This window comes from Haplochromis burtoni, unplaced genomic scaffold (assembly GCF_018398535.1).
Source record: "Haplochromis burtoni strain Fernald_Lab_line unplaced genomic scaffold, NCSU_Asbu1 Contig_3, whole genome shotgun sequence".
Classification (NCBI taxonomy): Eukaryota; Metazoa; Chordata; class Actinopteri; order Cichliformes; family Cichlidae; genus Haplochromis; species Haplochromis burtoni.
In genome coordinates, this window is record NW_024582364.1 from 5,021,066 (window position 1) to 5,033,102 (window position 12,037).

Below are 12,037 nucleotides of genomic sequence, written 5' to 3' on the forward strand. Positions count from 1 at the left end.
GCTGTGCTTGCATGCATTTAAGAAGCATTGTCTTTAACCATTAGCTTAATCAAGAAATTTGCTTAAGAAACAAACTAAAACAGCACTTAAGTCTGAATATTTTCTCACGTTACATCACTGGAAAAACAGAACTTTATTATGCAGCACCTCGGGCTTGTCTTGTTTTTGTGTCTAAATTTATGGCTTCTTCAGCTTCATCTCCAGAGTCATCTCTGCCTCCTGTTGTGATGTCTACCCGTCACAACCAGATAAGCATCAAAATATTTAAAGACTCTGCTCCCTGGGTAATTAGCCGGTTGCAAGAGCTTAGGTTTGAGTTTTATATCAACAGCTGCGGGAACACTTGTGGGAGGGCAAAACATAAACCAGAGTTGTATTTCAATTTTCTTTTCTTTTTTGGTAGGCAGTTCTGTTGTATCGGTGTTGCAGGCGGATACGCTTCTGCTTTGTGACACGCTGATGTTTTTAAGTCTCTGATGCACTGCATCACGCTGGCTAATCATTCACTAAATGGGTAAATACAAGTTGAACCAGCTTGTGTGCACTTTCTATTTGAAGGACTTGGACCCCAGACAAGCTACTACTTTTTTCTTTTTTGAACAGAATATCTGTACAGTCAGAGGTGATGACTGGGTAGATTTTGGCTGTCAATGTTTTGAAAGGAACTTTGCTTCTGTTATATCAAAGCCTGATTGGCTAAACAATACTTTGTCAAAGGGTCAAAGTAACTTAAAGCCATTCAGAGGGTATTGACTGTGTGTTGAGTGCTGCAGCAACACCCAGTTGTACTTTATGAAAATGGCCTCGGGGCCGGGGAAACGTAATAGTGGGCTTTCTACACAGCTATACATGTACACATGCCACAGGCTGAGCTGCACTTAATGTCTGAGTGGTTAAAAGTGCCCTCATTCATTTTGTGAATGAGCATGCCCTTTGGACTGTGGGTATTAGTTGCAGCTTAAATCATTTTGGGGGGATTTCCAAACAGCTGTAGTTTTTTTTTTTTCCCCTCAAATTGCCAAAAAGTAGACTCATCAATTATGTTTTATTAATTATTTAGTATAAAGTAAATACACTGGATATAATTGTTTATTTTTAGTTTGTTTGTTTAAACAGTATAGATGTTTTGTGGGGGTTTTTGTCTGTAACTAGCACGTTCTTTTTATGAACATCCTGATTTAACATTCAAGCACAGAAAGTATAATTTCAACTATCTGGAGAAACCCTTAGCATAGTTAAACACTCTGAGCTAATCTTCAATCTTCCTGCTGCTTTCCCTCAGGTCTTCAAGCAACGAGGGAGTGACATGCCTTTGATGGAAATTTCTGCCGAGTGATAGCGATCCAGCATGTAGCAGAGTCCTGTCACACCTGGGAACAGTCTGACTGCGTAAGTCAGCCTGTTTTTTTTTTGGGGGGGTTTTATGTGCTGCTAATGTTTCCTCTCTGAGAATTTCAGATTTCACTCTCTGCAGCTCATTTTGTCCGTAGTGGTCTTCTCCAACCCTCTGAGTGAGGATTAGATTAGCCTTTTCTGACCCAGGGTCACATTCATGCAATCTGTTGATGCCACCCAGGAGCTGTGGAATGGCCTTGACTGACCATCTGACAGCCTGAAAGGCAGTTTTAAAGTCACCATTCATTGACGTGACTTCCCAGCATTGGCCATTAGTCTTTGAACATTAAACTGCTTCTTCTGCTCATTATGTTTAACCAGCCATCAGGCACACTTCAGCTGCTGACCTGAAATACCCTCCACCACTGCAGCTGACCTTAGCAACCACCTGAGTCACAACACCCGTTAAGTGACCCCTACCACAGTCACGCTTTGTTTTAAGTTGCACATGTGGTAAAAGGTCATTTTTGGGATTCACCTCGCCCAGGCTGGGTTAATGACAAATCTGTCCAGTGGGGCTTCACACTCAGCCAAGCAAAGAAGTCTCCGGAGCCTGTTTTGACATTCAAAACGAACAGGCAATGGCTACAAATGTCCCCAGGCACCCAGCTTCTTTCTTTCTTTCTTTTTTCTTTTTTCTTTTAGCCATTAGTCATTGTTTCTCTGTGCAGCCACCTTCCTCCATCAGTTAAGCAAGAAGTACTGTAGCTTCGTTCTCTTAAGCTGCTTATCTCTTCCACAGCACAGTCAGGCACTGTTAATCTTGTCTTTTGTCTGGGTTGGTCAAATTCCTCCCCAGGAAGGTTGTTAAGTAAACTTTGAGTCTGAAACCTGTCCAGGCACGGGCAAAATTGCACCTTCAAGGCAAACTGTGATCAGCTTAATTTCCGCGTTACCTCTTATTTACAATATTATAAACAACGTTAGGAGTTTCTTTGTTTTGTGTGAAAACTGTAGATATTTATTCACAGACTGTTATATTCAGTCAGTCATAATTAGTACTTTTTGTTTATTTTGTTACTTACACACACACATCTAAAGCACATACTGTTGTCATGTCACAGCTGTGTGGGATCTCAGACCTTAATGAGGAGTTTTTCCTCCAAACAGCTGAAGGCTAAACTGGTCAAATGTAGTCCAAGGACAAACATGAGGCATTTCAGGCCAAACCCGTGTTTCAAGAATGCAGCAATTAAAACTTTGTCTCTGCTGAGATGTTTTGACAAGCTGAAAGCTTTGAGTTTGATTAGGCGTCTTTAATAAATGGACACTGAAGTGCTGTTCAGTAAGTGAAGCTTTCTTTTTTCCACACTTGGAGTGCTTTCTGTTTCTCCTGCCCTCTGTTTTCTTCTCTTGCTGGCTTCTCTGAGACCACATGCTCAGCCCTCTGTCCAGCTGCCACCTGCTAGCAAAGAGTCGGCCAACCACGGGCCCACGCGGCCGACCTCGGCAGATGTCACTGAGTGGACACTAGGAAGGGGGTGGGTGGGAGTGCAGGCAGAGTAACGGCAAAGAGCAAAAGAGCGAGGCCAAAAAGGGATAGGAAAAAAGGATTGGCCTTGGCCATTATGTTTTGACTGACATCGACAAAGTAATGTGTGTGTGTGTGTGTGTGTGTGTGTGTGTGTGTGTGTGTGTGTGTGTGTGTGCTTTGTGCTACTACTGACACTGTCTAGTAGACTAAACATTTTTATCATTAACAGGAAAGATCACTGCAACTAAAGATTATTTTAACATTTCATATGTGTCAGGTTTTTTTTTAATGATTGACTTCAAATGTAGGTTTTTTCTGACCAACAGTTCAAATTCTGAGAAGCCAAATTGAGCAAAGTTTGCACATTTTTGTAGAAAAATGAACGTTGTTCACATGAGATCATGTAGATTTTAGCATCCAGTTCGGGGTTGTGGTTGGATGGAGCCTGGATCTGTTGGATTTAACTTTTATAAAGTTCTAAAATATAAAACGTGGGTCATGCTTCATGTCTGTGATGAGATCTGAGCTTGGAGATTCATCCTGCATTTTAGGCTTGTGCAGCTTGATGCATAAACCCATATTGGTTCTGAAATATTTAAGCTGGTTGCGCCAGGTGGTAGTTGATTAGCAGTTTTCAATAAAAACAAAATTTGACTCACACCATCAGAGCACAGTAGTGTTTATTTGAAACATGAATACATTTTCTTCAGAGATCTGTTGCTTTTTAGATTTTGGCTCTCTGTTGAGCTTGCTATTAGCACACAGGAAATAATCAATAACTTGAGATGAGAAAAACCATGACTGTATTCATTTCCTCATGCTCCTCTTTTCTCTCCCCCTCTCTCTGCTCCCACAGATAATGGGGAATTCATACGCAGGGCAGCTGAAGTCTGCCCGATTTGAGGAGGCTCTCCACAACTCGATTGAGGCGTCCCTGCGCTCGAGCAGCGGGGATCCACAACCCATCTTCACACAGCTGTACTTAGAGCCTGAGACGTATCCTGGTAACATGGAAGGTAAGAAGCTCACAGCAAGCTGGAAAAAAATCAGTTTGAACTATATTGAGTTCATTGGACAGCTAGTGCTTTAGAGACTTAGCCTTATGTAGCATATATTTAAATTTTGTCAGAGGGTTCATTAAACATTCCACTTTTCTGTTGAAGTATTTCTTAAAATGCAGTTAAATTTTTAGTAAAAATAATCTTACATTTTTGTAGTTGATAGGAAGTCGAAAGCTGGCGTAGCACTCCATGGCAGGGAGCACCCAGGGCACGAGCTTGTGAATGGCAACTCTTCCAACGATCTGGAGGAGCTGGAAGACGAAGACGACTCGGACACCAGCAGCCCTCCACTTCCCTACCTGCAAGCTCCTGCACCGGATGGCTGCTGCACCCTGGATGGTATGACCTCTATGCATCCATCCATCCATCCATTCTCTTTTGCTTATCAAATCCCACCCCCCTGGGGCATTTCTGTGTGGAGTTTGCATGTTCTCCCCGTGTCTGTGTGGGTTCTGTCCGGGTACTCTGGCTTAGTCCCACAATCCAAAGACAAACAGTTAGTGAGGTTAGGTTTATTGGTGATTCGAAATTACTCATAGGTGTTAATCTGGCATGTGAATGCAAACGTTGTGAATTCATTAGTATGATCTCAGGAGTGTTGTGTTGTGTTGCTGTTCCAGAATTTTTAACAAGCATGTCAGATGTATTACATTTTTGTAGAAACTTTATTTGTTTATTATTACATCTCTTAATCTACTGTTTACTTAAAAAAAAAAAAAATTTCCTCCTCCTCATCTCTCAGGCTTCTGTCAGGCCGGGAAAGACCTCCGCCTAGTCTCCATAGCAACAGAGCCCATCGAAGTCCCAGCAGGCTTCGAGCTGGTCGGTGCCAAGTCCCCCACTGTTCCTGAGCACATCTTGGTGTGCGCCGTGGACCGGCGTTTTTTGCCTGACGAGAATGGGAAAAATGCACTTTTAGGTCAGTGTGTTCCCGAGCGTTCGGATCAAGTAAACGAGCCAAAATTGACGTAATGAGCCAAAGTTCCTGCTGAACTGAGCACGCTCTGTTGCTAGCTGGCACAGGTCATGCATTAGCCTGCAAATGTTTGGAAAGCAATGTAATTGTTGCATTTTTATGTCTTTTGCAGGTTTTTCAGGAAACTGTGTGGGCTGTGGTGAAAAGGGATTCAGATACTTCACCGAGTTTTCCAATCACATCAACCTGAAACTTTCCACACAGCCCAAAAAGCAGAAGCACTTAAAATACTACCTGGTGAAGAATTCTCAGGGTGCTTTGTGCAAAGGACCCCTCATCTGCTGGAAAGGTAAATATACACTACAGACTCCAGACTTTCTAAAGATGTATGTAAAGTATATCAAACTTTTATCTTACACTGCATTTTGTGAGGGTTTGATGAGTTTTGTTTCTTTGTTTCTCCTTCCTCTGTTTCTTAGACGGTAAAACGCGCCAGTTTCTCAGCAGCGCATCAACCTCCAAACCCGGCTCGTCGTCTTCGCTTAGCAGTAAAGAAAATGGAGGTGCCAGCGGACACAGCTCCTCTCCTTTTTCCCTTTCAGGTGAGATTATACTCTGCAGTGTTGCCTATGTTTTTACGCAGCAGAGTTAAACCTGCAAGTCAGCAGCTGAAATTTAACGATAACTCAAGTAAGTTGCATTAATTGTGAGTGTGTAAAGTTTACAAAAGAAATTAACAAATTTCACCTACTCCTGTTTAATAAGGTTGTTTTTCCTTTTTTTTTCATCCCCTTTTGTCTCCTCCTGGGAATGAGCCAGGCATCTTAGGCAAGTGTTTAAAGCACTACACTATGATCGTATAACATGTAAAAATGGCTGTAAAATTAAAGCCAGTGAGGAACTCTTGTAGATTTTATGTATGTTTAAAAAAATAAATACACACAGGCAGTTGTTTTATTACCCCCTTTTACAAAAAAATACAATACAAAGATGTTTTATGATGTTTCTCATTTAGCAGCTTAAATCTCACCCCAAACTCCAAGTCAGCAAGCCTTGCTTCTTACTCAATTATTATTGTTTTGCTTATTTATGTATAATCATTATTTTGGCACAAAGACAGCAAAAGAGACAGAAACTGAGAGAAACTTGAACGATGTGGCTAAACTGAAAGATTAATTAGCCCAGCAGGATGCTAAGGCCACCCAGAGAGTTTCATCTCCCATAGCTGGGCATGGTTTGTTGTGTTTTTTTGGTCCTGTCAAACTTACACTCAAACAGATCTATTAGAGTTTCAAATTTAATGGATGGATAGATGTTAATTCACAGTAAGATAATCTGTCGCACTTTCAGGGAAGTTTATAAACTGTGTAAATAAGTCTGGACTTCAAGTCATCAAGTGTAGCGTAATAATGACAGTATACATTTATCTATTCCACCAAAGTGATATTGTTTCAGTTGATTATATGCTGACAGCTTGTGCTGTTGCTATAGGATTTGGTTGCTAAGCTCTGAAATATAAGAGTTGATCTTGAAACACCATCTCGCTGCATTAAGCTATTTATGAGGCTTTGTTGGTCGTGTGCCACTGCATTTGGTTGCGGCAGTGCTTTGATGTGTATTCTGGCTGCATAGTGACATTTTATTAGAAGTAAATTACAAATAGTAAAAGTTTGTTAGTTTTTAGTACATTTTAACCAGATTTTTCAGTTTACCACGATGGCTAACTAGCCAATGCTTACTTTTGTTAGTGTATCTGTTCCAGTCTACAGATTCTGATAAGTTTTGTTTGATTCGGATTATTTTTCATAAATTTTAGCTTCAGATATTTTTAATATCTGAAGCTAAAATTTCACTGAAATCTTTGGAAGTGTTCGAATTTTCTACCCTAAAATAGTATTCAAATCGGAGACAGTCAAGGAGAAGGCTTGGTTTATTTTATGCTTTTGAAAAGCATCCTCTTATCAACTTGGCTACTTTTTTGGTAATGCAGGTGAAAATAAATGCAGGAATTTAAAAGCAACACAATTAAATAAAGCTCTGGTTATTTATAGAATAACCATGTTGACTCTTCAAGGAGATGTTGTTCTTCTTTGACCTTTCACAGCGAGAGTTTGTTCCTTCTATGATTGGAAAACCTCCTGGGTTTATAGTATTGATTTGTTCTTAACCTGGATGCTGCTTGTAAGCATAGCTCTTGCACGTTAATGTAGACAGCTGTGCTGCAGGGCTATGTATCGGCAGTACTCTCGCCTGATGTCTCGTGACTGCGACCTTCAGGTACATCCTTCTCCTTCAGAGGTTTTTGACACTCATGCTTTGAAAGCCCATAGGGTAGAATTCATAATAATTCACTTCACTGTCTCCAACTCAGGTCACTGTATTCTAGAGCGATTGATGAGAAGGACAGTTCTGGTCTGTTAATAATTGTACAATTGACAGTTCATACTGACACAGATCTGATAGTTTGACATTTGTTTGAAGGCCAAAGGCAACAAAATGACCAATCACAGGAAAGGTGTGTGTTAAAGCCACAATCCAGAGTTATCAGAAACATTCGTATGAAGTCGGTGGACAAGGGAACCATGCATCATTGGGTGCATAGTAGCTGTGTTTTGATATTGTAATGCTTTTCTTTTTATCTACAGATTCTCCACCTACCAGAACAACGCAAGCATCCTCTGTCTTTTTTGGGAACCAGGAATGTAGTTTCCTCAAACCACTGGCCTCCACACCTGGAAACAAGACTCTACCAATAGGTGAAGAGTTTGATTGGTACATTTATAGCTGTGCATGTCAGTTTGTTCTGTATGTGGTAGGAAATAAACATGATAACATAAAAACTGTAGTCCCACATACCTGATGTATCCATGCTTCAGTGCTGGAATTTAAAATTTAGCTCCTGGCAAAACTTTACCTCAAGCTTTGTGTAAAAAAACAAAACAAAAAACTTCATGAATATAAGATTGATTTATGCTACAGACTGCTTAGAAACACACAGATACATGCATGTGCTTACTTACCAGTCAATGCTGGAGGAAGAAATGCTATAATGATTTTTTAAGGCCTTGCTATCTATTAGCTCCTTTACAAGGTTGCTATATTGACAAGCTAAGGGTACGCATAGCAATTGATGTTTTTGTGTGTTGCATACACTGTGAATATGAGATGGAAACATGGCCAATTGCTATAAGAGTGTACGTAGAGGAAATCAATAGCCTGCTGTTAGTACTGACTTATTTTTATTCATTGGTTACTCTGCAGACAGTTATAGTTGGGGGAAATATTTTTATATTTGCATATCACTTGTTCGCTTTTTCGTTATCCATTCAACTTTTTGTAGCATGCTGGCAGTTAGCCACTGTGCTGCAGGCTGAAATATTGCAACATGGCACCATTGTGTAAGGAGAGCAGGGAGGCAGACCAGCATAGTGACAGAAACTGGAAAGGCAGGAGCAGTTTTAAGGTGGATTATTGATAAAAGCACAAAGCTGAAGTTTGCAGGCAAGTTGGCAGTTAGACAAAATAAGACGGGAGAGCAGAGATCAGAGTCCACAAAGCATGGAAGTGGTCAGGTACAGGTCAAAACAGATTGGGGATGATTTCAGAACACACAAAGATAATCTACAGATTGTAGCATAAATGTTGCAGGAGTTAAAAGCATGGATAGAGTTGAGCAGGTGAGATTTGCAAGCATGTAAGGTAGATTTGGTGTGTGACTGCATGCAGACGACTTAAAGAGTAAAGAAATCTCAGTAGTGACTCATTCACAGACGAGGCTTTAGTTTATAACTAGATGGCTAGAATGAGTCAATCAGTGCTTTGAGTTTAAACATTACACCAAAAAGAAACAACGTGTCAGCGTTATTATTGTGAGCTTATTATCTCGGCAATGTTGCAGTTTCACAAACTGTATTAATGCGTAATCTGTGTTTCAGTACCCACAGCTCTTCGGGTGAATGTGCCAACAAATAGCCTGGCTGTTGATGGGCGCCCTCCATTACTCAGCCCCTCCCAGATGTCCTTAGGGCCTCAAGGTCAGGGGTATCGCACTGCTGATTTAGGAGATAGTCCCGGTAGGATCCTTTCTGAATACGTACCGTGTGTTATTTTTAATTATTTTCTGTATTGACATTTTTTCTTACTTGTCTGTCTTTAATGTTTAGTATTGTCTGCTATGAACTCTGGCCCTCCAAAGAAGCGCCACCGGAGCTGGCACCCCAGCTCGTTGGTGCCAGTCCCGCCAACAGCTGTCCCTGTGCCAGCTATTCGGCCAATAGTTTGTTCTCCAGGTTTGTTTGTTAAGCCACCTTCAGGGGGATGGGGGGAGGGGGAGCAGTTTATTTTCTTCTGGGTTTTAAATTTATCCTGTTATACCAAGTGTTCCTTTTTTTTTTTTTTTTAAATCCATTAACGCTGGATTGGTGAGCATGTGTGTGCAAAGGAGTGTGTGCAGGGAAGTGTCTGCACACCCTCATTCCCCATGCCTCTGTTTGAGGATGAGTATGCACTAATGTCCCTGACGCTCTCTGGTTGTTAAGGATGATTCACCCAGCATTGCCATGGTGATAGAGCTGGACAGTTTGTAGGGCAAGTGAATTTAAAAGAATTGCACGATTAGAGATTTCTGCCACATTGTGTATTTAGGCGAGCTGACAGAAATAATAAAAAGGCAATCTGGGCAGAAGGGCCAGAATGAACAGGGTGTACATGGTTGCTAATAAAATAACCAACAAAAATTGTTCTTTTGTTCCACTAAATCAGCCACTGCAGGAATTAGGATGTGCACATTTTTTTCTCCATAACAGGAGCATCATTAAATCCGTGTTGTGTCCTGGTGAGATCACCAGGATAAAGCTATCCAGCTGTATGTGTCTGTAAATATGAACATAATGTTATGTCTTCACTAAATGTCTCACATCCATCCAGTTTACATGTAAATATAAACATCTCTTTAAAGAAAGTATACAGCGCATAAGGAGCTTATTTTACTAATATTAGTCAATTAATTTGAAGTTTTCCCTTTAAAACAATCAGTCTTATTTGTATACAGGCTAGTTACAGATAATTAGCAGGCAGATAATAAGACAGCAACTGGTAAAAAGAGAAGACCAATTTAAGACAAAGTTTAAAAAGTGTCCCCTAAGTGTACATAAGTGAAATAAAAGCAGTTAGAAAGATGAGCAATTGCAAAGCATCATAAACTAGTACTAATAAATTAGAAAAAAAATGCTGACAAGAAGTCAGTAAAGCAAGTGATAAATAAATATTCGATAAAGTAACTGTTTATAATCACGCAATCCTTACTATTGACTTACTAATCTGAGAGTAAAAGTCTGTGGTTATAGATACAATTAAGTAAATTAAATGAATCTCTATAGAGCATCGGCAGTCAAAAAGTTAGGCTTTAGGTTTATATTTCAAGATTTCAGTACATCTAGCTGCTTTCAGGTATGTCACCAGACTGTTCCGGCGGTTCAGGCCATGAAAGCTAAAAGCTGCCTCCCCAGAGGTTTTTGTCCTGCACTATGGAACAACTCCTGACTCCTGAGGAGCTGAGGGGACTTAATAGTTCTGACATTAGATGCACTGGAGACACATAATCTGAAGCGTTAAAGTATACAACAACACTGAAAAAGACAATGAGCAAAAATATGTTTTTCTTACCTTCTGACTTGGTTAACAGGAACTGGGACTTTTTAAAAAATGTTTTCTTGACTCACAGCCAGTCAGCGTGTTTCTGCATCCTTGTTGTTATTGGTATCTCAGAAGCATTGTCTGCATGTCAAACATGTTGAAACATCTCCTAAACTGTAACTATGGCTAAAGTTTGTACTGACACGTAATTGCTTTATCATCCTTAAGGGCCGGTATTAGGAGTAGCCTCTCCTCAACCACCTGTAATAGGCGTCATTCAGCCCCAGCCTGTCACGATTGGAGAGACGGTCATCGTGCCCGACAACCTACTCAACTCTGCAGGAGTCCGACCTGTCATCCTCATTGGTACCAGTTTTAATTCACTGATATGTTTCTTCATATTAAACATCACCTTTCAGCGCATATAAAACCCATTTTAATGCAAATTATTGTATTTTTTGTTTGCTTAAACTGTAAAAGGCAGTAAAAAAAAATCTGTGTGATGCATTTTTGTGGATCTTTTTTAATCTTAATCCGATTGAATACACATTCGTCAAGTAAATAGGTAGACTTTGCTAGTACCAGGTTAGACGTCTTTTGTCTTCAGAGCTGCTTTTATTCTTATTGGCATAGATTCAACAAGGTGCTGGAAACATTCCTCAGATATTTTTCTCCTTCAAGGTGCACCGTGTTGAGTGTTCAGAGATGCTCGTCTGCATTCCTTGGTCGTAACGAGTAGTTTTCTGAGTTTCTATTAGCTCGAAGCGGACTGTCTTCTTTTTTTACTCAAATTCATACACTCACTGGATGTGTTTTTTTTGTTTTGTTTTTTTCTTATTTGGACCATTGTTTGTAAACCCTAGAGATGGTTGTGTGGAAAATTTACACTTAATTTCTGTAGGTTTCTGAAATGCTCAGACCAGCACGCCCAGCACCAAAAAACCATGCCAGATTCAGTCACTTAAATCCCTTTTCTTCCCCCTTCGGATCAGTCTGAACTTAAGCGGGTGCCATGTGATGGCCTGTTAGATTTTTTTTTTTTTTTTGCCTTAAACAGTGGAACACGTGTACCTAATAAAGTGGCTAGTGGGAATAAGGTCTGCTTAGTTTTATTTATGTATTTATTGAATCTTTATTTAATGACAAATTCCCCTTAAGATTAACAACTATTTTTCAAGGGAGACCTGACCAAGACGGCAATGTTACATCAAAAAAACGACTCAGTCAAAATAATAATTAGCTTCTTACAAAGTTTTATAGCTCAAATGTTAAATGTTTTACACATCTTAAGTGGGCTTTTTTTGTTTGTTTGTTAGGGTTTTTTTCTGGTTCATCTAATGCCAAGTTTTTGTTTTTAGGCCATGGCACTTTACCTTACTTCTATGGAAATGTTGGGGACATAGTGGTGAGCCCCCTGCTGGTCAGCTGCTATAAAAGCAGCCAACTGTCAGATAAAACCCTGGAGGCTCTGGGGCTCAACAGCAGCCGGTTACTCAGCGTGGAGGCGATGATTCTGCTCACTCTACAGTATTTTGCACGTTTAGGTAAGCAGCCTAC

At 40.3% G+C, this 12,037-nt stretch overlaps 1 protein-coding gene across 9 annotated transcripts in view; it reads left to right on the forward strand.

The window, feature by feature from the left end:
• greb1l (GREB1 like retinoic acid receptor coactivator) overlaps positions 1-12,037 on the forward strand; it is a 48,846-nt gene that overhangs the window by 20,399 nt on the left and 16,410 nt on the right. For 7 of the 9 annotated variants that reach the window (XM_042220033.1, XM_042220022.1, XM_014332133.2 and 4 more), the window contains 12 exons: positions 1,283-1,389; positions 3,726-3,885; positions 4,087-4,269; positions 4,673-4,849; positions 5,019-5,195; positions 5,326-5,448; positions 5,666-5,674; positions 7,492-7,602; positions 8,782-8,919; positions 9,010-9,135; positions 10,709-10,846; positions 11,839-12,024. In XM_042220033.1, coding sequence (XP_042075967.1) covers positions 3,729-3,885; positions 4,087-4,269; positions 4,673-4,849; positions 5,019-5,195; positions 5,326-5,448; positions 5,666-5,674; positions 7,492-7,602; positions 8,782-8,919; positions 9,010-9,135; positions 10,709-10,846; positions 11,839-12,024 — 1,525 coding nt within the window. In that variant the 5' untranslated portion in view covers positions 1,283-1,389; positions 3,726-3,728. The remainder of the gene's footprint in view (positions 1-1,282; positions 1,390-3,725; positions 3,886-4,086; positions 4,270-4,672; positions 4,850-5,018; positions 5,196-5,325; positions 5,449-5,665; positions 5,675-7,491; positions 7,603-8,781; positions 8,920-9,009; positions 9,136-10,708; positions 10,847-11,838; positions 12,025-12,037) is intronic. The other 2 variants (XM_042220024.1, XM_042220036.1) reach the window with 1 other exon arrangement.